This window comes from Syngnathoides biaculeatus, chromosome 3 (assembly GCF_019802595.1).
Source record: "Syngnathoides biaculeatus isolate LvHL_M chromosome 3, ASM1980259v1, whole genome shotgun sequence".
In the NCBI taxonomy this organism is placed as follows: Eukaryota; Metazoa; Chordata; class Actinopteri; order Syngnathiformes; family Syngnathidae; genus Syngnathoides; species Syngnathoides biaculeatus.
The window spans coordinates 36038731-36063782 of record NC_084642.1 but is presented as its reverse complement, the minus strand read 5'-3'; the positions used below and the strand labels follow the sequence as shown (position 1 = coordinate 36063782).

Below are 25052 nucleotides of genomic sequence, written 5' to 3'. Positions count from 1 at the left end.
TACATTTTCCCTAACCTAGGGAAATGGAACTCACTACCTAATCTAAACCATATAACAGCTAATGTGTTTTTCAAAAGCAGTTAAAAGAATCCCGTATGAAAATATGACCAATAACCATTGGCCATGGTCGAGGCGCACCTTCAAGCATATTTGTCTCGACTACAAACCTTCAAAACGTTCTAAATAAAAGTCTCTTTTTCTATAGCTGCAGATTGCTCTGGAGGAGCTGGATGAGGATGATCAGTGTTATGACTTCCGCCGCGAGCGACTCACCATTCACAGAGTCCATCTTTACTTCCTACAGTATGAATATACACCGACAGAGGAAGAGAATGATGTTACTCTCGTCGCTCAACTTTCCATGGATAGGTAAATCTCATTAAAAACATTTCAATGTCATTTCACTAGTTAAAAGTACAGTATATGGTTATGAAAATCAGATAAAACTTTGGACCATCCATATCAAGAAAAAAGATCTAAATAAAATCCATGATTATGCAGCAAACTCCAAAAAAGCTTTTGGGTTATTTTGTACATGATGTTTGTTTGTTTCATTCATTGTAGTAAGTACTTTAGTAAAAGTAGACCATTGCATTGTACCTTACTATTCAAATGTATGCTACAAAGTGACCACTGATGGTGCAGTTGTGTTATCAATTAAATAATGTAATAATTAAATCTGCTTCACACCAAGCGATGCAGCCGAACACAACTGAACTGTCACGCAATGCAAGGGGTTTCTGGAGCTATTTTAATGAGTGGGCGATCAGTTGGATACAGGTTTTGCACCAATTCAAAATAATAATCACAGTTGCAGGATTAAGCCACTCGCCAATAAAACTGCAGACAAGATCTAGATAAGATTTTTACAAGAGTACATAACTGAAGTCAAGAAAATGAGTATTTGAACACCCTGCTATATTGCAAGTTCTCCCACTTAGAAATCATGCAGGGGTCTGAAATTTTCATCGGAGGTGCATGTCCGCTGTGAGAGAGATAATCTAAAAAGAAAAATCCAGAAATCCCAACGGATTATTTTTTTTATCAATTTATTCGTATGATACAGCTGCAAATAAGTATTTTAACACCTGTCTATCAGCTAGAATTCTGACCCTCAAAGTATTTAGTTAATCTGCCATTAAAAGTCCACCTCCACTCCATGTATTATCCTGAATCAGATGCACCTGTGTGAGGTCGTTAGCTGCATAAAGACACCTGTCAACTTCATACAATCAGTAAGACTCAAACTTGTAACATGGCCAAGACCAAATAGCTGTCCAAAGACACCAGAGACAAAATTGTACAACCCCACACGACTGGAAAGGGCTACAGAGAAATTCCCAAGCAGCTTGGTGAAAAAAATGTCCACTGTTGGAGCAATTACTAGAAAATCGAAGAAGCTAAACATGACGGTCAATCTCAATCGCAGTGGACACCCATGCAAGATATCACCTCGTGGGGTCTCAATGCTCCTTAGAAAGGTGAGGAATCTGCCCAGGACTACACGGCAGGACTTGGTCAATGACCTGAAAAGAGCCGGGACCACCGTTTCCAAGGTGACTGATGCTGGTCATGGTTTGAAATCATGCATGGCACGGAAGGTTCCCCTGCTTAAACCAGCACATGGCCTGTCTGAAGTTTGCCAATGACCATTTGGATGATACAGAGGAGTCATGGGAGAATGTTTTGTAGTCAGATGGGACCAAAATGGAAGTTTTGGTCATAATTCCACTAACTGTATTTGGAGGAAGACAAAGGGTGAGTTCCATCCCAAGAACATAGGGGTGGTAGCATCATGCTGTGGGGGTGTTTTTATGCACATGGGACAGGACGACTGCACTGTATTACAGAGAGCATGACCGCGGCCATCTATTGTGAGATTTTGGGGAACAACTTCTTTCCCTCAGTCAGAGCATTGAAGATGGGTCGTGGTTGAGTCTTTCAACATGACAATGACTCAAAGCACACAGCCAGGAAAACCAAGGAGTGGCTCCGTAAGAAGCATATCAAGGTTCTGGCATGGCCTAGTCAGTCTCCAGACCTAAACCCAATGGAAAATCTTTGGAGGGAGCTGAAACTCAGTGTTTCTCAGCATCAGCCCAGAAACCTGTCTGATCTAGAGAAGATCTCTGTGGAGGAGTGGGCCAAAATCCCTTCTGCAGTTTGTACAAACCTGGTGAACAACTACAGGAAACGTTTGACCTCTGTAATTGCAAACAAAGGCTACTGTATCAAATATTAACATTGGTTTTCTCAGGTGTTCAAATACTTACTTGCAGCTGTATCACACAAATAAATCGTTAAATAGTCATACATTGTAATTTCTGGATTTTCTTTTTAGATTATCTCTCTCACAGTGGACATGCACCTATGATGAAAATTTCAGACCCCTCAATGATTTTTAAGTGTGAGAACTTGCAATATAGCAAGGTGTTCAAATACTTATTTTTTTCACTGTATATCGACTGGTAAACTGAGCACTTCACCGTTTGACTTAGCTCCCTTTTTAATATAACGCACTGAACGCAAGAGAGCAGGGTGTTCAAATACTTATTTTCTTCACTGTATATTCACAATCTATACCTGTGTATTAAATAGCAAAGGCTGTGGTCAAAATGCTCGTGAGCCATACCAGGTACCATACCAGGTACATCCCAATGAATGGGAATCATCGATCTATCTTCTCCCACTTAACCGAGCTGAGGTTGCGGGCACAGTCGCTTTAGCGTGGACACCCAGACTTCCCTGTCCTCAGCCACCTCATCCGGATCTTCTGGTGAAATCTCGATGCGTTCCCAGGCTAGCCAAGTACTATTCTTTCCAATGTGTCCTGGGCCGTCCTTGGGCTCCCTTTCTGGTGGGACGTGCAGGGAACACCTCATCAGAGAGGGGTCCAGGAGGCATTTGAATCAGATGCCCAAGCTAACCCATATGGCTCCTCTCAATGCAGAGGAGGAGTGGCTCTACTCTGATTTCCTCACGGATGACTGACCTTCTCACCCTATCTCTAAAGGATAGCCCGGAAACCCTACAGGGGATACTTATTTCGGTCACTTCTATCCGTGATCTTGTTCATTCTGTCTTGACCCATAGCTTGTGACCATAGGTGAAGGTCGGAACGTAGATTGAGTGGTAAAAAAAAGAGCTTCGCTATTCAACTTAGCTCATTCTTTACCACAACGGAGCATTACAAAGTCCACATTACAGCATATGCTACACCAATCTACCTGTCAATCTCGTCTTCCATTCTTCCCTCACTTGAGAACAAGACCCCCAAAATACTTGAACTTCTCCAATTGGGGCAGTATGTTATGCTTGACCTGTAGATGGCATGCCGCTGTTTTCTGACCAAGGGCCATGGTCTCAGATTTGGAGGTGCTGATACTCATCCCAGCCTTTTCACACTTGGCTGTGAACCGTTCCAGTGAGAGTTGGAGATCACTGCTTTGATGACATCAACAGAACCACGTCATCTGCAAAAAGCATAGAAGCAATATTGAGGCTACTAAATTGGACAGCCTCTATGCCTCGGCTGTTACTAGAAAAAAAATTCTGAACAGAATCAGTGATAAAGAGTAGCCTTGGCGGAGTCCAACTCTCACCGGAAACAAGTCTGACTTACTGCAGGGAGTGCGGACCAGTCTCTTGACACCGGTTGTATGGAGACCAAACAGCCTGTATCATGGGATTCGGTACTCCCCACAGGACTCCTCGAGGGACACAGTCAAATGCCTTTTCCAAGTCCACAAAACACATGTAGACTGGTTGGGCAAACTCCCACACACCATCAAGGACCCTACCAATGTAGAGCTGTTGCACTGTTCCACAGCCAGGACCGAAACCACACTGCTCCTCCTGAATCTGAAATACGACTTCACAATGGACCGTCCTCTCCAGCACTCCTGAATAGACCTTACTTAGGGAGGCTGAGGAGTGTGAACCCCCTGTAGTTGGAGCAAGGCAGCCTCTTTTTTTAATTTATTCTCACCCCTCTCCTCTAATTGTAGTAATCTGCTTCTTCCTTGACTATTACAGTGATAACGTAAAATATGACTATTGAGGGTGTCCATACACTGTATATTCAATTATTCGTTGTGTAGGTGTGAGTCGCCAACTGTCTTTTTTGGGGGGGACCCCTTGTGTTAGTCCAATCGTATTCGACCCTATCGTACAGTTTGCAGCGGGCCTTAGCAAAAACACTTCTATCCTCCTCACTGCTAGTCAATACACACATAGACATGCTAAGATAGCCAACCCATCTACATTTTCTGTATGAATAAAAGATTGTCTCATCTGTGTCACCTGAAGGCTACAGATGCTGGAGGCCATTTGCAAGCACTGGGAAGGACCCATCAGTCTGGCGCTTTATATGTCTGACACAGAAGCTCAGCAATTCTTACGCTATGCTCAAGCCTCAGAGGTCCTAAAAAAACGCAAGAACGTTGGCTATCACATAGTTTATAAAGAAGGCCAGTTCTACCCTGTCAACTTAGTGAGGAATATCGCCCTGAAGAATGCAAACACCCCCTATGTTTTCCTGACGGATGTGGACTTCTTACCAATGTATGGTCTCTATGATTACCTCAGGTAAGACCGGCTCCCCTCCAATCCATTTCACCTGACAGTTCACATTGTAACTTCATTTTGAAATCCAAAAAGATTGGGGGTTATTTTACTTCAAAGTACATGTTTTACCTGGAAAGCTTAGCCCCTCCTTTCTCTCTTTGTAGCTTCAGTAGCATATCCTTGTAAATATGAAGGACGTTCAGCTATAATTCGACTACAATAATGGGTACACACAGCTAAAAATATGCACTCAACAGAAACAGTCTAGAAATCTCTGTTCAGGTGTCAGGTTTTTGTGATATACAAAATGAGAGCAAAGTAAAGTTTAAAACACCTTGAATGTAACCCGTATCCTGTACATTACAACTGTCTTCTTCTTTTCCTTTCGGCTTGTCCCATTAGGGGTCGCCACAGCGTGTCATCTTTTGCCATCTAAGCCTATCTTCTGCATCTTCCTCTCTAACTCCAACTGCCCTCATATCTTCCCTCACCACATCCATAAACCTTCTCTTTGGTCTTCCTCTCGCTCTTTTGCCTGGCAGCTTCATCCTCAGCACCCTTCCACCAATATACTCACTCTCTCGCCTCTGAACATGTCCAAACCATCGAAGACTGCTCTCTCGAATTTTGTCTCCAAAACATCCAACTTTGGCTGTCCCTCTAATGAGCTCATTTCTAATCCTATCTAACCTGCTCACACCAAGCTAGAACCTCAACATCTTCATTTCTGCTACCTCAAGTTCTGCTTCCTGTTGTTTCTTCAGAGCCACCGTCTCTAATCCGTACATCATGGCCGGCCTCACCACTGTTTTGTAAACTTTGCCCTTCATCCTAGCAGAGACTCTTCTGTCACATAACACACCAGACACCTTCCGCCAGCTGTTCCAACCTGCTTGGACCCGTTTCTTCACTTCCTTACCACACTCACCATTGCTCTGTGTTGTTGACCCTAAATATTTGAAGTCCTCCACCCTTGCTATTTCTTCTCCCTGTAGCCTCACTCTTCCCCCTCCACCTTTCTCATTCACGCACATATATTCTGTTTTACTCTGGCTAATCTTCATTCCTCTCCTTTCAAGTGCATGTCTCCATCTTTCTAATTGTTCCCACCAGTCCCACCTCCACCTTAAATTCTTCTGTCACACCTAAGGCACACTTCACCATTGTTCTGCTGCCATCATACATGTCCTGTACTGTTTTAACATACTTCTCTGCCACACCAGACTTGTGCATGCAGTACCACAGTTCCTCTCTTTGTACTCTGTCATAGACTTTCTCTACATCCACAAAGACGCAATGCAGCTCCTTCTGACCTTCTTTGTACTTTTCCACTAGCATCCTCAAGGCAAATAATGCATCTGTGGTACTCTTTCTAGGCATGAAACCATACTGTTGCTCGCAGATACTTACTTCTGTCCTGAGTCGAGCCTCCACTACTCTTTCCCATAACTTCATTGTGTGGCTCATCAACTTTATTCCTCTATAGTTCCCACAGCTCTGAAGATCCCCTTTGTTCTTAAAAATGGGAACTAGAACCCTTTTCCTCCGTTATTCAGGCATCTTTTCGCCCGCTAGTATTCTGTTGAATAAGTTGGTCAAAAACTCCACAGCCATCTCTCCAAATTGCTTCCATACCTCTACCGGTATGTCGTCAGGACCAACTGTCTTTCCATTTTTCATCCTTTGTAGTGCTTTTCTGACTTCCCCCTTAGTAATCATTGCCACTTCCTGGTACTTCACACTTGCCTCTTCAACTCTTCCTTCTCTCTCATTTTCTTCATTCATCAACTTCTCAAAGTATTCTTTCCATCTATTCAGCACACTACTGGCACCAGTCAACACATTTCCATCTCTATCCTTAATCACCCTAACCTGCTGCACATCCTTTCCATCTCTATCCCTCTGTCTGGCCAACCTGTAGATATCTTTTTCTCCTTCTTTCGTGTCCAACCTGGTGTACATGTAATCATATGCCTCTTGTTTAGCCTTTGCAACCTCTACCTTTGCCCTACGTCGCATCTCGATGTACTCCTTTCGCCTCTCCTCAGTCCTCTCAGTATCCCACTTCTTCTTCGCTAATCTCTTTCCTTGTATGACTCCCTGTATTATGGGGTTCCACCACCAAGTCTCCTTCTCCCCTTTCCTACCAAAAGACACACCAAGTACTCTCCTGCCTGTCTCTCTGATTACCTTGGCTGTCGTAGTACAGTCTTCCGGGAACTTTGCAATTCTTATCTTAAAAAATATTTAAATGGAAAAGTGAGAATTTTCAACTTTATTGTAGTCCTGACGCTGAGGTGGTTTCATAAGCTGCATGGTTGACGTCACCTAAGTAAGTCTTTCTCCCCGCTTTCAATCATCCAGACTAGGGGTGCTCAATGCGTCGATCACGATCGACCGGTCATCGAGAGGGACTCTTGGTGTGTGCCCAATACAAAAAAAAAAAAAAAAAAAAAAACGTCAGCCAATGTTCCCTCTAAACTGCACACGTGCGCAATTGTGCACCACTGATGCAATCTCTTCGCAGATATTCTGCATTGTGTGCAAAAAATCCAATGCAAATTAAAAGTATAACATACAGGTATTCAGTTTGTGGAATTTTGCAATGTGATTCAACGAGTGAGGGGTGACTGGTTGTTACATCCAATGGCACAATTCAGATACGTACTGTAAAAAATGAAAAGAAGAAGCCAGCTGGTTTCTTTTAGGCAGCACACGGAACTTTCTCTGACAACGACCTCTGCTCCCCACACACTGTTTCCTACTTTACCTTAGGCCCACCTTCCCACCCCCCTCACCCCGTGCATAAAGACGTACACTCATAATTACAAATGTTACAGTACTTACGCAGCCCATGAATGTTTTTGTCATGACAGCGTCCACACTGCTGCTTTAGTTCTGTCTGGGCAATGTAGATCAAAGACGAGCAAGACATTCTGCTTATGTTTACTTTCGATATTAATAATATACTAAAAATAACATAACATACTAAAAATTATCCATTTCATGACAGTAGCCCTTTAATGGAGAAAGTTAAAAAACAAATGCTGTTGTTTTAAGATGTAATGACTGTTGGAGTATGTGAATAATTGAAGAAAAAGTGGTTAAACTGGACGAGATTTTCTCTTTTCGAGTGGGAAAAGTCTGGTCTGAAGCCAAAGTAGAAAGTGCAGGAGCAGATGGTGTATAATTTTAAAATTCCACCTTGGTACAGCCTGATCCAGGATGAAAGCACAGACAATGCAGTGCACATAAAGCTAATTCTGTATTTTAAATATACATATATATTTATATATAGTATAATATACCACATAACATTAATAACATAACATTGGGAACATCATCACACCCATATACATTATCTTGTTCTTTTCCTTTCAGCTTGTCCCGTTAGGGGTCGCCACAGCGTGTCACCTCAGATGAACATACATTTATTCGGCCAAGTTTTACACCGGATGCCCTTCCTGATTCAACCCCTCTGGATTTTAGCCAGGGAGAGAAGCTCAGGAATTCTCAGGGTAGCATGGCCATAAGCAAACATATATATTGTATAAGATATCATATAATATTAAAAACATATCATTGGAGCATCATCAGCCCCCACCCTCCCACCCCCCACACACACATTGGTAGCTCACGAGAGGCTGGCTGCTTAAAAGTAGATCTTGGAGTTAAAAAGTCTGGGCACCCCTGATCCAGAGCTTTGCCTGTTAAACAGTTGCCTAATCAACATTTTTCTTTCTCTTCACATTCAAATTACGGTGGTGGAAGCAATGGGTTGTGTTTGTTTGGCCCCTGTCAGGTTCACCAATCAGACATTCATTAAACAGGACAGAAAAGGAAACAAATACACCAGTTCAAGTCTCGCAAGGAGAGAGGAAAGGAACTGTCTCGTACAATTCACGACTTCACTCTCTGATTATCCTCACCTCGGCACCTCTATTTATTTAGTTTTAAGACGCCTCGTATTTACATGGATGTTACAAAAAGGAGACGGCAAGCAAAACAGTTGGAAACAAAGTGTACATGTTTGTTCATGTGCGTGTGCATGTGTGGAAAAATGCTGAATACATATGTGGTCATCTTTTCTTTAACAAACAGCAGTTCTAAAAGTTCTGATGATTAGATGTTTTTGTTCTTGCTATCTCCTGCTCGGAGGCTGCCTCGTTATCTAGAGCAGAGCAAAGCATTTCTTTTTTTGGAAGCAGATGTATGTTAATTATGATCACAATTATTCCTACATTTCCCCCCTGTTTATCCTACATTTGCTACCACGTTTTCTAGAGCAGAGCAAAGCATTCTTCATTGCAGGGAGCGCAAAGCATTCTTCATTGCAGGCAGAGCAGTAACTGAATTGGACCAGAGCAAACCATTTCTTCATTGCAGTCAGAAGCAGTTACTTAATTCTATTTACAATTATTTCTACATTATCCTCCCGTTTATCCTACATTTGCTCAAATCCTCACATCATCTAATAGATCACACTTTCGGCTTTATTCCACATAGTTACACTCTGAGGAAAATATAGCACTAATTACTTGTGATCTTCTGGATCAAAAACCAGGTCTGGAAGAGAAGTCTTAACGTCATCATCGTGGTCAACAACATCACTGTCATTACCCTGTTGTCCCAATAGTGGATATATTTCTGCCAATTTTGAATTTGTCGGGCAAGAGGAGTGGTTATAAGTTAGTTAAGTGATGCCTTTATGCAGGGAATACAACAACATCCACACAATGCAAGAATAGCTGCAAACAGCTATAGAAACTAGGACAGAGAACACCAAGTTTTTAGATTTGCTAAAGTTTTTTTTTTTCCACCACTCAGACCAGGCTGATGTGTTTACATCAGACTGCTCCTTCATCTTGTGGTTCAGGCTGCGGAGACCTTGAATGGCCCTTGTGAGTGACCCATCAGGTGCTGTGATATTTGGAATTAACAACACTGGTCACCGAACATTGAGCAGCCGCCACCCTATTCGGCCAGGAGCATGTCAACCGCTATGTGGTTCTGGAACGTCATGAGTGAGGTTGCAGCTGGTTGTTCCCTTATGGCAATAAAGCCTGCTTCCGTATAATTACCCAGTTTCTGTATATGTCAAATCCCCACTTATTTTCATGTTTTTATGCACACACGCACAAACATGCACACACAAAGTTGCCTTCACGGAACACAATCAGTGCACGAGCTGTGCGGGTGGCCGCGCGGGTGCGCTGATTGGGAGGTGCACACCTGCGCCTCATGCAGCCTGATTATGCTGTGGATTTATATGACCGCGATGACAACTGGCCGGCGCCAGTTCGTTGATCTTCATGTCCCGTTCGTGTGCTCCGGTATCCCTGATCGAACCTGTGTGTACCGACCATCGCATGTTCTCCGACCAACCTTGTAAGCCTGACTCCTTTGATACTTCTGCCTGCGTTGATTGTTCCCCTGTGTACCGCCTCCTGCCTGTCCGCTCATCTGCTCTCTTCGCCCGACGTCCCAACTACCGCTGCTGCACCGGACTGCCTGCTCGATCCCCTACCTCTGCATATAATAAACGTGTCTCCTTGAACTACCTTGCATCTTCCGAGTCCTGCATTTGGGTCCTACTCTCGTTCCGATGGGACATGACACTGCCAAGCTACAGTATCTATTTTTCAGTCTTTAGTGACGTGTAGTCTGAATTGTTTATTGTTCTGTGTTGTTGTGCCAATTCTGGACTAAGTTGCTGATTTAACACTGATATTTGAGTTATTGGTTCATGTTTATGTAACTGCAACTTGTGTGGTGTACATTACCAAATAATGGGTACAGTTAAGTTGGTGTCTTTCTTATCTTTTTTTTTTTTTCGTCCTGATAATGCTGCCACTTGCCAGTTGCTATTCCAAGAATGACCTCAACAAAACCAACACTAGACTTTTGATGCACTGGCAAAAAAAAAAATATCAACAAAACAACACAGTTCCTATTCTAAGTAAATCTAAATTTTAACACTTGAATGTCATTTTTGTTGTTTATTTTTCATATTTAAGGATCTGCTTGTGACTTGGCGCGCCCGTCAAATTTTCAACATCAATTTGATCCCTGAGCCAAAACGTTTGCCCACCCCTGTTCTGACCCAATATGTTCTTAAACCAAGGTAACGTTTCCCATTGAAGTGAATAGAAAGACTATCCTTTCTTAAGGATAGTGATGCAGAGATTTGGTTCAGGGCCTCCGTCTCACAGAATGTGATCTCTTGTGCTTGCTACAGTGCAAGATATGGACAACCTTTTCACTGGCCAGTCAATACAGGGAATAGATTTCTGAGAAGATTGAGATTCTCATTTTTTAAATACATGTACCACCTCTGCCTGCAATGCATCACTTCATAGAGAGGGATTTAAAAATATCCCTGAGAGTAGAAAATGACTTAAAAGTTAATTTAAATGTATGAAAGGGCCAATAAACAACGTATATTTCTACAGTAATGGTATATTTTTTGTTAAAGAGGAAGATCAGTACAGTGGTCTTGAAAAGAACTTCAATTGAGTAAACACATGGCAATGGGATTGATCGATAACTAATCTTGTTATCCAAATGTATGCAGCTCTTTATCTACATTTTGTGTGTATGTTTTCTCATGATTGTTTGACTGAGGGTAGTTCAAAATGGGCAGCATGCTATAGACCGTTGGCCTCACTGCTCTGAGGACCGCGGTTCAAATTCTGGCCCCGCCTGTGTTGAATTTCCTTGTTCTCCCCATGTCTGCGTGGGTTTTCTCCGGGCACTCCGGTTTGCTCCCACATTCCAAAAACATGCATTAATTGGACACTCTAAATAGTCCCTAGGTGTGATTGTAAGTGTGGGTGCTGTCTGTTTCTATGTGCCCTGGGATTGGCGAGCAACCAGTTCAGGGTGTACCCTGCCTCCTGCCCGATGACAGCTGAGATCGGCTCCGGCACTCCTGCTGCCCTTGTGAGGATAAGTGGCAAAGAAAATGGATAAATAATTTGCACAAACAAATGCTGCACTTTATTTTATGAAACATCAGTGTGACTGAATATCGAGTGGAATGTAAATTTTCTCTTGAATTTTGGACTAAAATGTTATATTGACATGTACAAATCTACCAAGTAATTCCATGTTAGTATTATATTAATGATATTATCATTATAATATTATTATTATAATTACATTATATTCATATATAATCTATTATATTATTATATTCATCCATCCTTCCATCTTCTCAGCCGCTTATCCTCACAAGGGTTGCGGGAGTGCTTGGGCTTATCTCAGCTGTCAACGGCCAGGAGGCAGGGTACACCCTGAACTGGTTGCCAGCCAACCGCAGGGCACATAGAGACAATCAGGCGGATGCACAATCACACCTTGGGGCAATTTAACAGTGTCCAATTAATGTTGCATGTTTTTGGGATGCGGGAGGAAACCTCACCTCATCTGGTGCCTCTCAATGCGGAGGAGTAGCGACCCGACACTGAGCCCTCCTGGATGACCGAGCTCGTCACCCTATCTCTAAGGGAGAGCTCGGAAACCCTGGGGAGGAAACTCATGTAGGCCGCTTGTATCCAGGATTTTGTTCTTTCGGTCACGACCCACAGGTCGTGAGGTGAGGTTATCTTATGAGGTATCTCGACTGGTAAATTGAGAGCTTTCCCTTAGCTCCCTCTTTACCACAACGGACCGATACAAAGTCCTCATCACTCCAGACGCTGCACTGATCCATCTGTCGATCTCCTGCTCCATTCTTCCCTCACCTGTGAACAACACCCCAAAATATTTGAACTCCTCCACTTGGGGCAGAATCTCATCCCCAACCCAAAAAGGCCACGCCATCATTTTTCAACTGCACTGATTCCCCCTTCTGAGACGCCAGACGGTGGACCAGAATTTTCTCAAAGCCGTCTTGAAGTCTTTCTCCATGGCCTCACCGAATTCCTCCCATGCCCTGGTTTTTGCCTCAGTGACCACCGAAGCTGCATTCAGCTTGGCCAGCTGGTACCTATCAGCTGCCTCAGGAGTCCCACAGGCCAAAAATGCCCAATAGGACTCCTTCTTCAGCTTGACAGCATCCCTCACTATTGGTGTCCACCAACATGTTCAGGGGTTCTTTCCACGACAGCCACAACTCCAGTCGGCTGCCTCAGCAATGGAGGCGTTAAACATCGTCTACTTGGACTCAATGTCACCCGCCTCCTCTGGGATGTGAGCAAAGTTCTTTCAGACGTTGGAGTTGAAATTCCTTCTGACAGGGGAATCTGCCAGCCGTTCCCAGCAGACTCTCACAATACCCTTGTGCCTGCCACCTCGGACCGGCATCTTCCCCCACCAATGGAACCAACTCACAAACGGGTGGTGGTCAGTTGACAACTCAACCCCTCTCTTCACCCCAGTGTCCAAAACATACCGTCGCAAGGCCAATAACACGACCACAAAGTCGATCATCGAACTGCAACCTAGGGTGTCCTGGTGCCAGGTGCACAGGTGGACACCCTTATGCTTTAACATGGTGTTCCTTATGGACAATCAGTGATGAGCACAGAAGTCCAGTAACTGAACTCCACACGGGTTCTGATCGGGGGGCTCTTCCCAATCACACCCTTCCAGGATTCACTGTCATTGCACACGTGGGCATTGAAGTCCCCCGGCAGAACGACTCAGTGTCCAGAGGGGGCGCTCTCCAACACTCCCTCTAAGGACTCCAAAAAGGGTGGGTACTCTGAATTGATGTTTGGTGCATAGGCACAAATAACAGTCAGGACTCATCCCCCTACCTGAAGGCGGAGGGAGGCTACCTTCTCATCCACCGGGGTAAACCCCAACATACAGGCTCAGAGCCGGGGAGCAATAACTATACCTACACCTGCTTGGCTTTTCTCACCGTGGTCAACTCCAGAGTGGAACAGAGTCCAACCCTTCTCAAGAGGACGTGTGCCAGAGCCCAAGCGGTGCGTAGAGGCGAGCCCGACTATATCTAGTTGGAACTCCTTGACCATAGAGCTAGTTTCTGTCCCCAGAGATCAGATGGCCAAGGTCCCCCCCTTTGGCCACCGCCCAGCTCAGATTGCACCCAACCTCCTTCTCACAGGTGGTGAGCCCATGGGAAGGAGGGCCCATGTTACCCTTTCAGGCTGTGCCCGACCAAGCCCCATGGATGCAGGCCTGGCCACCAGGCGCTCGCCTTCAAGCCCCACCTCCAGGCCTGGCTCCAGATCGGAGCCCCGGTCACCCGTGTCCAGACAAGGGAAACCAAGATCCATTTTTTTGTTCTCATCATCAGGGTTTTGGAGTCGTACTTTGGCTGGTCCCTCACCTAGGACCTTTTTGCCATTGGTGACCCTACTAGAGGCATGAATCCCCAGACAACTTAGCTCCTAGGATCATCGGGACACACACAAACCCCTCCACCACGATAAGATGACAGCTCGGGGAGGGGTGATTGTGATCTTTGTTTTTCACTTTAGTTGCAAGCACTTTTACAGCTTTCACAGCAAGTGCAATCACATCATACTATCACACTGGTCACAATTGTGACTGACCATAAAACACATCTCTCAATATATGTTTTCTATATAATTACTACTGGTTACTAATGGTGGAGTGGTACACACACCTGACTTTGGTGTGGGCAGAGTGGAATCAATTCCCTCTCAGTGATGGTGTCGATATCTGCCCTGTGACTGACTGACGACCAGTTCAAAGTGTATTCTGCTTTTTGCCTGAAGCTAGCTGGGATAGGCTTTCACGCAACCCTTGTGAGGATAAGCGGCTTGAATAATGACATGACACATTTACTACTGATTACTTGAAATGGCTACTAATGATTCCTGATTTTTATGTTTGAATGTCTGGGGAAAATTTACAATTTAATGGATCTAATTAATTAATGGCTGTTGTTAAGGCTATTGTTAATCATGCATTTTGGTTTGTGTGTGTTAACCTGTATTTTTAAAAACATTGCATTATACATCATAGGGTTAAAGAAAATCATAATGTCATTTTGTCCCCCTAATAATGTGCAGCCCCAACATGAAGACAGTCTGCATTAAAGTATGTGAAAAGAGCAAATTATGGGATGGATCTTGTTGATCTTTTTTTTTTCCCCTTCTTATGTGCAGAAAAACTGTCATGGAGTTGGATTTGGCAAATCATAAGAAGGCTTTGGTGGTTCCAGCTTTCGAGACACTGCGTTATCGCTTATCCTTCCCCAAATCCAAAGCAGAGCTACTCTCCATGCTGGACATGGGAACACTCTATACCTTCAGGTATAAAAATGTGAATACAGTACAAGTTCTTAGTATTGAATGATGCAATGTTCTCTTTGATTTCCTTTAATCTTTAATTCAGAATTTTTCACCATTGGTTCTGATGTTCACATACTGTATTAATACTTTAATACCCATAACAGATTTGCATTCCTTAATTATTTGGTTTTGAATGTCAAATAGTTTGACAAAACACTGAAGGAAGCACATGGTACTCGAAGCAGAACCAGGTATTCCATTATAAATAACATGTAACAGTTAAGGTTATTTTGTCTGGATATTATTTAGGAGTTTAATGTAAGACGATGACATGATGAAGAGATGCAAAGTCAGAATGTTGTAGCTTTAATAAATTCATCGCAACATTACAGACGCCCTTCACCCAATGGGTTGCTTCAACTTTGGGTGACATTATGGATAGTGGAATTATTAAATTAAAAGCACTACAGTTCAAATGTCATGCACTGAGAGAAAAAAAAAGTTTTCTTGCTCTTCGCATCAAAATTACTGTGGTGGGAGCAATGGTGTGCATGTGTGTCCTTCATGGAGCACAATAAGCGGTGTACTGAGAATGTTGTGCTTGTTTACGCATCAATACTTACTGTAATGTGTTAGCACGTCAAGTCTGCATTAACTAACTTATTTAAAGTCCCCGTGACACAAAAAACATGTTTTTTTTTTAATCTCGTGCCATGAAAAATCTGTGCACTGTGGAGGGTTGAAGAAGAAGCTGGAAGTGACATATTACCCAGACAACTTCAGCTGCAGAATTGAGTGTATTCACCTCTTGTACGTTCAAGAAATTAGCTGTTTCTTCTGCGTTTTTGCCTAAATGCCGGCTTATAGTGTAGCTGGATTTTGCTTAAAAACTTGTGAGGATAGATTTACCCTTCACACATTTCCAAAAGACCTGGATTGCACAGGTGCAAAAGACAAGAACTTTGTACGTTCCAAATGACAGGTGTGTATAGAGCTAGTAAAAAAAATAATGGGGTGAGGGACTAATTTGTCTGACAGTTTATAGCATATATTACGTGTGAATTTAGAATACATCCCTTTGGTCAAACCAGTAAAATATAACAAAGCAGTTGTATTGCGTTTAAGACAATTTAATCACACACAATACAATACAATGCAACAGATAATCATAACAAAATAAAAGTTGAGTCGCATGTAACACAAGCTAACTAGCCAAACGATGTATAGTCACCAAAGTCAAATGAATGTTCTTTCAAGCGAATGTTCGAAGTCGGCAAATGTTCCAGAAATGTTGTTTTTTGCCAATAAAGATGTTTCTGATTCTGATATATTGCCAAGTAATGGCTCCAGTTAAGGCAATGCTTTTTTTGTACTTTAGATAAATTATATTCCTGGCAAATGGCAGGTGCTGAAAGTACCTAAAAAGTTACCTTTTTTCCCAATTTAGTTATATTTTACATCAAGTAGTCAGTAAAGTCTTTCTTTTAAGCTCAAGTAATCAGTAAAATAATCAAGATACTGTTAACATCAGAACAACAGCTGTTTAGTCATTGGAATATCTGAGACAAGCCACAGGGGTGGCCAACCAGTCAGAGAATTAGAGCCACATTTTTTTACTGCATTACGGCAAAGACCCACATCATACACATCAAAGAGCCAAGGAGCCATATCATACACATGGATGTCATTCCCTCCGCACACTAATACTTTTGGTCATCCAGATTTATTGTAAATGTCACAGACCAACATGATAACAACAAAAAATTGCATTAAGACCACAGGCCAATAATTTAAAAATAATAATAATGTCTGCTCTCACACAGACAAACTACCAGTTCAACCAATTCTTGTCTTGTATGTCACAACTCTCATCTAATTTGACACTGAAATACATTATTGGAGGTCTGAGCTCAACTGTGACTCAGTAGTCATGCTAATGTCCGATATACTCTGTTCAGCAGTGTGGCGGGCAGTTGTCTGATGCCATTTGTTTAAGATTTTTGTTTTCAGGACACAAGATGTCAGCGACATCACCGATGCATTTTTTTAAATAACCCCCCCTTCTCTATATGGATTTTTGCACGTTGCAATGTTCCAAGCCAGTTGATATGATGCAGGCATTTGTCTCTGGATGCTTAATTTTTTTTTAACTGCATCTGCTTTTCTGAGTGATTTTTCAAAGTGACTAACTTGTGACTGGAAAATTGAGTCCCTTTTGCATGTTGTTAGCATGGGAGTGAGCTGAAGTGAAGATTTGAAGCTGTGAAATGTGATAAGACGTCTGACACAAAAGCCAGAGTGTGGCTTTCTATTGCGGCCAACAACAAAAAAATATGAGCTCTCCCGCTCCAGTAAAAACATCCTGTGTTCATCCACATATATTCGTTTAAGTGTGCATTTTCCCCCCTGCATTTTAAGAGTGAAATTAACAATTTTTTCCAAAGATCATTATACAACTGGGAAACTTCAAGCTATTTTCATTCGGTGCACATGCCAGTTTTGCAAAAAAAAAAAAACGTGCTTACCTTTCTTGCACCGACTGTAAAGCCACCCAATGTAAACTTTTCAACAACAGCTTAAGCTCCAAAAGGTTAGGAATAGAACAATTTCTGAACCCCCCTTATGACGGCAAAATGGGTTGTGAATACATAAAGCTTATTGCTGCTTTCAAGACTGAATGGTGTTGTTGACAGGTTCTACTTCTATAAGACTGCATAATGGTGGGTTTATATTGACTTGTGCAATCACAAGTGAATCAATGTATTTTGTGGACGTACAGACCTTATGGGATGCAAAGAAAGACATGCTTTCCATTGAGTCACAAGTCATGTTTTGTTTGTTGTTTAAGGTTTAGTTGGGTGTTTTTTTGTTACTTTGCTTACTTTGCTTTTTCCCATGTGTCAGGTTTAAACAGCCTAGGACATTTAAAGTAAAATTATCAAGGAAGGAAGACAAGAGGAACTTCTGGCTCGTGAGGAGAACGTGGGATGCGTCTCTTTCACAATCTCCAACCCGTTCTAATCACATCTCCACGTCTCCACTTTTTTATTCCTTAGCGTGGTCCACATCACACAAAGCAAATTGTGACAAACAAAGCAACCGTGACAAAAATAGTCCATGTGAGTCTTTAAGATGTCTTCACCATCCTCTGGATATCGTCAGTCTTTGTTGTCTTCTGCATCACTGTCTGGTGTTTCCACGGCACCCAATGTAAATTGATTGCATCACATTGTTAAAGTACATGTTAGCAAAGTTTCCATGGCACCTAATGTGCCTCTCGATTGCATTGCATCACATAAGCATTAAAAACCCAAGAAAGCAAATATAAGATAACTTTATATCCAATTAATCCAACAAATTGTTTGCCGTTTTTTGGAAATTTTTGTGATTCCTGGACCCCTGCCTTCCCTCCCTGTGGGATTGGGTGAGAAAATAAGGAAATCTAAGCAGGTTGGGCCTACTGATGTTAGAAAATGGATGGATAGCTCAAATATTGTAAGTCTTTGCCTCAGATATTAGAGCAGGGTTTCACTAGGGAGGACCCCAACACATTAAAGCTTTCTCTTAAGTTGCACTTCTAGTCATTCTGGAAACCAAGAGGAACTCTGTGACTGCCATGCCAGAGTCACGTAATAAAGATACAATTAATTCTAAACAGAACATTTTGGGAGACGAATCTGTTATGTAAAAGTAACATAAACTGGTACCTGATCAGATAATTTCATTTTCACATGATTTTTTTTCTCGATTACTTATTATATCTGCAGGTATCATGTGTGGCCTAGAGGCCACGCCCCTTCCAACTATGCCAAATGGAGGACATCCACCACACCATATAATGTTGACTGGGAGCCAGACTTTGAACCTTATGTTGTAGTGAAACGACATTGTCCAGAATATGATCAGCGCTTTTTGGGCTTTGGGTGGAACAAAGTTTCTCATACCATCGAGCTGGATGCACAGGTACTTAATACACAAAGTATGTCATTGTCCCTGCACTTATATCACTGCATGAAATGCATGGTCATTGTTGGGGGTCATTTCAGCTTGCTATTTTATTTTGCTGGGCTGGTCACAAAATTTTGGATAATTTTTGTTATACAATCTACAGTATATTTCTACAAACAAACTTTTGATTTGTTTCACACGAACAATACTGTGACAAAAGTCTAATAAGTGCATGAAAAGATCAATAATATTTTTATATTAATCAATATTTTAACTTCCTTTCAGGAGTATGACCTTACGGTTCTCCCAAATGCTTTCATGATCCACATGCCCCATGCACCCAGCTTTGACATCTCCAAGTTTCGCTCTAGTCTTAGCTACCGCAGCTGCCTGAAGACCCTAAAAGAGGAATTCCACCAAGACATGTCCAGGAAGTATGGCTCAGCTGCTCTCAAGTACCTCACCGCAGAGAGGAACATCTAAACAATGCTGTCAGACACTTTTTCATGAGAGACAGAGCTTGCACATAAATTGATTTAATCCCCTGCCATGGCCAACACCAAGTGCAAGTATGATGGTAAAACTTATAGCCCATTTCAAACATTCTGGGACCCTATGCTAAAATCATCGTGATAAGTTTAACGATACAGTGGATACCCTGATTTGGAGGATTCACTGGGCTAACCCTTCGTTGATATTGAATGAACAAGCTTTAAAATATGCTTAAACTACAGTACGTCGTGATTTGATCTGACAATCAGAGATATTTCAAATAGACGTGATCGAGTGAACAGTACTCACTGATACCTGGAAACCAAGATCATGGGCGCAAAGCAAGCAACACACTAATTTGGGGCGGTGATTTACATTCAGAAGGTGAATTGGTTGTAGAGGTCAGTCAAACTGGAGGAAATGTTTAGGCCTTATGACTTTTAGTATTTACAAAGATTTTTTTATATTTTCACATTTACAGTGTTAAACGTAAACTCATGAACTTATACAAGTGATTTTCAGACCTTTGAAATGTTATCCATCCAAGACCAATGGAATTAATTTAAACAACATTTAGCTTCAAGCGATGTCTGTGTCTCCATGTGTGTGTGTGTGTGGGGGGGGTGCGTGCGTGTGTGTGTGTGTGTGTGTGTGTGTGTGTGTGTATTTATATACTGTATACATAATATCCACGTACATTATAAAATCACAAATTTCTAGCGTCATGAGGGTTATTCTGGCTAAAGTATGAATGACTAAAAATGTTCTCGTCACCACCTGTACCACGTTCTGCGGCAATTTCCCATAAAGAATAATAAGAATGGTTATCTCACTAATCCTTACTAGTGACATAATAAGACAGACAATGCATCAGTGACTGAGACCAACTTACATTAGTTTTCTCCAGAAGCTGTCATCGTGTACAGTATGTATAAGTCAGTGGTTCCCAAAGTCAACCTGGGCCCCAGTGAGTCATTCAAAAAGCTCCTGGACCCCCAACCTCAACTTTCGCCAATAATGTAGTGCTGGACACAGCTATGTCATTCTGGTACAAAGAAATACTCAATTTTAGTGGCTCACATGCTCTTTCTTAGGATTGATAGGATTAGAAACACAGCGAGACAGAAGAAAACAATTTTTTTTTGTTCTTTTCTTCAGAAAAATATTTTATTATTATTCTGTCTTAGACATCGTGTCGCGGACCCCCTGGAAAGACATTTTTCACCCCCTGGGGGTCCGTGGACGCCACTTTGGGAACCACTGGTATAAGTGAAGGGCATGAGATGTTAAATTTTCTTTATATTTTGCATTAGTCTGATTCACTGGATATGTTTAATCTACTGAGCCCTTTCAACAAGTTTTGTGGAGTGCAATTTAAAATTATAAAGCACTTACATAAAATCCCATCACAATTCAGAGACCAGTGTACGTAATATTTCATATACAAATCGACAATTGTGGTGTTTGTTTTCCACCCTATATTCCACAATTCCAATTAACCATCTATTGGTGCTGAGGAAAATGTTAGCTTGTTCATGAGGCTGTAAACAGCAGTGTAAACAACATTTTTTAAAATCATCTGTCAAGTGATACTTTGGTCACAGGATAATATGAACTATCACTCACATTTAGCTGGCCCCACATATTCCACCTACTCCCTTTTTTCAATCTTCTTTTTCACTGGTAGTTCTTCTTTCCCCATTCATTATCTATTTCTTTTTTTATTTGCAACAGTATAATGATCCGTCCGTCCATCCATCCATCCATCCATCCATCCATCCATCCATCCATCCCTCCATTTTCTGAGCCGCTCATCCTTATGAGGGTCATGGGAGTGCTGGAGTCTATCCCAGCTGTCATTGGGCAGGAGGCGGGGTACACCCTGAACTGGTTTCCAGCCAATTACAGGGCACATTGAGATAGACAAGAGTCACAATCACAATCACACGTAAGGGCAATTTTATGGGATGTGGGAGGAAAACACGGAGAAAGCCTGCTCATGCATGGGGAGAACATGCAAACTCCGCACAGGTGGGCCGGGATCGAACTCTGATACTGGTCATGTAGGGACCAAACAACCCATGTGGGTGTCTGGTACTTTGTACTGCCACACATCCCACCCACACTCCCACCCCCCAAAGGACTCTATGGGGGACTTGGTCAAATGGCTTCTTGAAGTTAACAGAGTAGATGTATATTAGTCTTGTGAACTCTTGTCCACCCTGCAGGGTCCTATTAGGGTTTCAACCTAGTGCACTGTTCCATGACCAGGACAAAAACCACACTGCTCCTCCTGAATCTGCAGTTTGACTTGCTGACAGACACTCCTCTTCAGAACATCTGAATAGACTTTACAGGGAGGCTAAGAAAGTGTGAGCTCCTTCTAGTTGGAACACAACCTCTGGTTCCCTTTCTTAAAAACGGGTACCACGCCCACCCTGGTCCACCAAGCCAAAGGCAGTGTCCCTGATGTTTCCAGTATTTAGGAATTTAGGGGCACGTCTCCTCCACCCCCAGGTCGGTGCCATTGAGAATTTTTCAGACCACCTCAGTGACCAAAACCCTGGAGACAGGAGAATCAAACTTCTTTTACACCACAGACTGGTTTCATGTCTAGATATATTTTGAAGGACTGGCATATAGATATATTTGAAAATATTCAGTTGAACTGAGAGAGGAAATAACATGCTGAATAGATTTCATTCAACACGTTCAGTCAAAATATTCTTTTGAATGTTCGCTCATGAAATGATACAACACTACAATCCCCAAGTACTCTATGTAGAAGCATAACTTTTTAGAGTTTATCTAACCAGGTGACTTAACATAGCATTGTAGAGACTTAAATTCAGCCATGTGACCAATGAAGCAACAAAATGACTGATACCACTTAAGTATACGATTTCGTTTACTTACTTATGTCAAACTAAGGTGTAATACCTTCACCATACTGAATACTGTATGCACCAAAAAAAAAAAAGATGGTGAAATCTGACTTTGAGCTGGAAAAGCTTGATAAATTTGCTCAAATGTAAAGTATTTTATTCAATGAATTCAATTATGTTGATTTTTAAAACAGAGTTTTGGTTCAAAAGAATCAAACATAGTCCATCAAATGCCTAACAATCCAAAGAAAAATATGGTACCAAATAAAAATTGCCTTGGTCAGGCACATTGCTTCCCTCCATGCAGTTGAAGGTTTTGGTACAGTGGATATGAAAGTTTACGCATTGCCTGTTCAAATACCAGGTTTTAAAATAGAACAAGATACAGCAAATCATTTAAAAATGTATTTCCACCATTTATGACCATTAGTCCCTCTTCTTCTTTGCCTTTCGGCTTGTCCCGTTAGGGGTCGCCACACCGTGTCATCTTTTTCCATCGTTTTTCCTCTCGCTCTTTTCCCTGGCAGCACCATCCTCAGCACCCTTCTACCAGTATCCTCACTATCTCGCCTCTGAACATGTCCAAACCATCGAACTCTGCTCTCTCAAACCTTTTCTCCAAAACATCCAACTTTGGCTGTCCCTCTAATGACCATTAGTCTCTGCAACTCAGAAAAAAAAATTAAACCAATATGCTACACTATAGGTATGGCCGTAACAGCACAGCCTTGGTGTCATCGGCCCATCAAACATTTTCCAACATGCTAAGGAAGATTTCAAGTTTCTCTGTACAAAATCCAGCCAGACAAGCAGCAAGATTTCCTTTGTAAGATAAAGGTCTGCCTTGGTACTCTACCCCTTTGCCCAGATAAATATAATAGAAGATTGTTGTTGACAGATATACAGCCAGTATTTTGAACCCTTCTCCTGACCGATACATTTGAACAATGAGATCCTTTTGATGCTGTGGAAACTCTCTGGACCCTGGCTTGCACTGAAAGACTACAAAAATGCCTGGAATCTAGGAATTTATACCGTAGGAAAATAAATGATGAACCAACACCATTTTTATGGTGGATACCAATGTTTCACTAGTAGACGATTGTATGATCCTGAAATTGCAAGTATAGATTTGAAAACAGAGTGTTTCAATCCTCTCTCTAAACCTCTGTACTTCTTTGGTGTTTTATGGCCTCAGGTCTTCCAGTACCCGCATTCATTTATTAGAACAGGTTAACAGAAACAATCCAGATCTTGAGTAGATGCAGTGAGGCCTTAACCATGAGGCAACCACATCATCCATGAACATGAATTATGAAAAGTTCTGCTCCAACCCTTCTGTAATCAATGCCACATTCACTTCTCCCTGATTGTGGTAAATGCTATACTGTAGTGCCTTTGCTGTGTTGTGAAACTGTGTATTAATTGTAATAAGAGGGCCTGAGCTCAGCCACTCTCTTTATTATTGGATTGGATTATTATTTTTCTATGTATGTGCTTTAAATAAAGATGCCCTTCTGTAATAATTTGGAAATGGCTATTCTGTATCATAACAGTGCAACACGATATCAAACAAGTCAGTGTCTTATATGAGTTTGTTTATAAATTTAAATAGTGTTTTGTCAAAGTTGAATAATTCCATTTATTACAAATGATGATATTTTTAATGCTTACTGATGCAATCTGTCACGTCTTATTTCATAAGAAGTTGCGTAGAATAAATCAAATTTCTGGTCCCAAAAGAAACATTTTGAATAAATCTGAAGGTTAAATTCACACAGTTAATTGGATTAATTTAATGAGCATGCTACTGAACCAGACTGTCCAGAACAGGCGGCTCAGCCTACAATAGCGACCTTGGCCCAACCAAACTTACAATCCTTAGTTGTTGATCACTCAACTCCTGCATTGACCAAGAATGCAGTTAGCACTGAGGACGAACATGAAATGCAGGACAAATTGACAACATACTTTGAATATAACTTGAGACCCCGGTGCAGGTGGACCAATGTGTCTCTCAACTCCAGGGGTCACCAATGCGGTGGCCAAAACGAAAACAGTAAAAGCACACAGCCAGGAAAACCAATGAGTGGCTCCGTAAGAAGCATATCAAGGTTCTGGCGTGGCCTAGCCAGTCTCCAGACCTAAACCCAATAGAAAATCTTTGGAGGGAGCAAAAACACCATGTTTCTCAGCAACAGGCCAGAAACCTGTTTGATCTAGAGAAGATCTGTGTGGAGGAGTGGGCCAAAATCCCTCCGGCAGTGTGTGCAAACCTGGTGAACAACTACAGGAAACGTTTGATCGCTGTAATTACAAACAAAGGCGACTGTACCAAATATTAACATTGGTTTTGTCAGGTGTTGAAATACTTACTTGCAGCTGTAACACACAAATAAATCGTTAAAAAAATCATATGTTGTGATTTCTGGATTTTTCTTTTTAGATTATCTCTCTCACAGTGGACATGCACCTACGATGAAAATTTTAGACCCCTCCATGAATTCTTAGTGCGATAACTTGCAATACAGCAGGGTCTTGAAATACTTGCAGAACAGTAACAGAACAGAGAACGTCCACTATCTCGCATTTTGTGGCCGATTTTGGTGAAAAAATAATTACAAACAAACAAAACAAAAGTAGCATGACATACAATGTTCAAGCCTGGGCGCTTCAGCCAGAATACACACAGCCGTCAGTTGACTTGTTGGAGAGGGGGCATGGCACTAACGACGAACAATAATCCCATTGTATGGACCGCAGAGATTTGTTTGATGCCTTTTTGAGGAGTTAGTTTAGATAAAGAGAATATACAGCCGGCGTGGCCAGACTTTTAAAACAAAAAAATTTACCCCAAGCAGCAAGCCTCTCTCAAGCGTGGATCGCCGTAAATAGTAACCTCAACTGTGACAGCCATAGCTTTATCCTG

General features: G+C 42.0%; 1 protein-coding gene across 9 annotated transcripts in view; it reads left to right on the top strand.

The window, feature by feature from the left end:
* LOC133498589 (xylosyl- and glucuronyltransferase LARGE2s) overlaps positions 1-24606 on the top strand; it is a 110135-nt gene extending 85529 nt beyond the window's left edge. For 8 of the 9 annotated variants that reach the window (XM_061815622.1, XM_061815618.1, XM_061815623.1 and 5 more), the window contains 5 exons: positions 206-369; positions 4309-4587; positions 14673-14819; positions 18566-18761; positions 19032-24606. In XM_061815622.1, the coding sequence (XP_061671606.1) occupies positions 206-369; positions 4309-4587; positions 14673-14819; positions 18566-18761; positions 19032-19229 (984 nt within the window). In that variant the 3' untranslated portion in view covers positions 19230-24606. The remainder of the gene's footprint in view (positions 1-205; positions 370-4308; positions 4588-14672; positions 14820-18565; positions 18762-19031) is intronic. The other variant, XM_061815625.1, reaches the window with a different exon arrangement.
* The last annotated feature ends 446 nt before the right edge of the window (positions 24607-25052 follow it).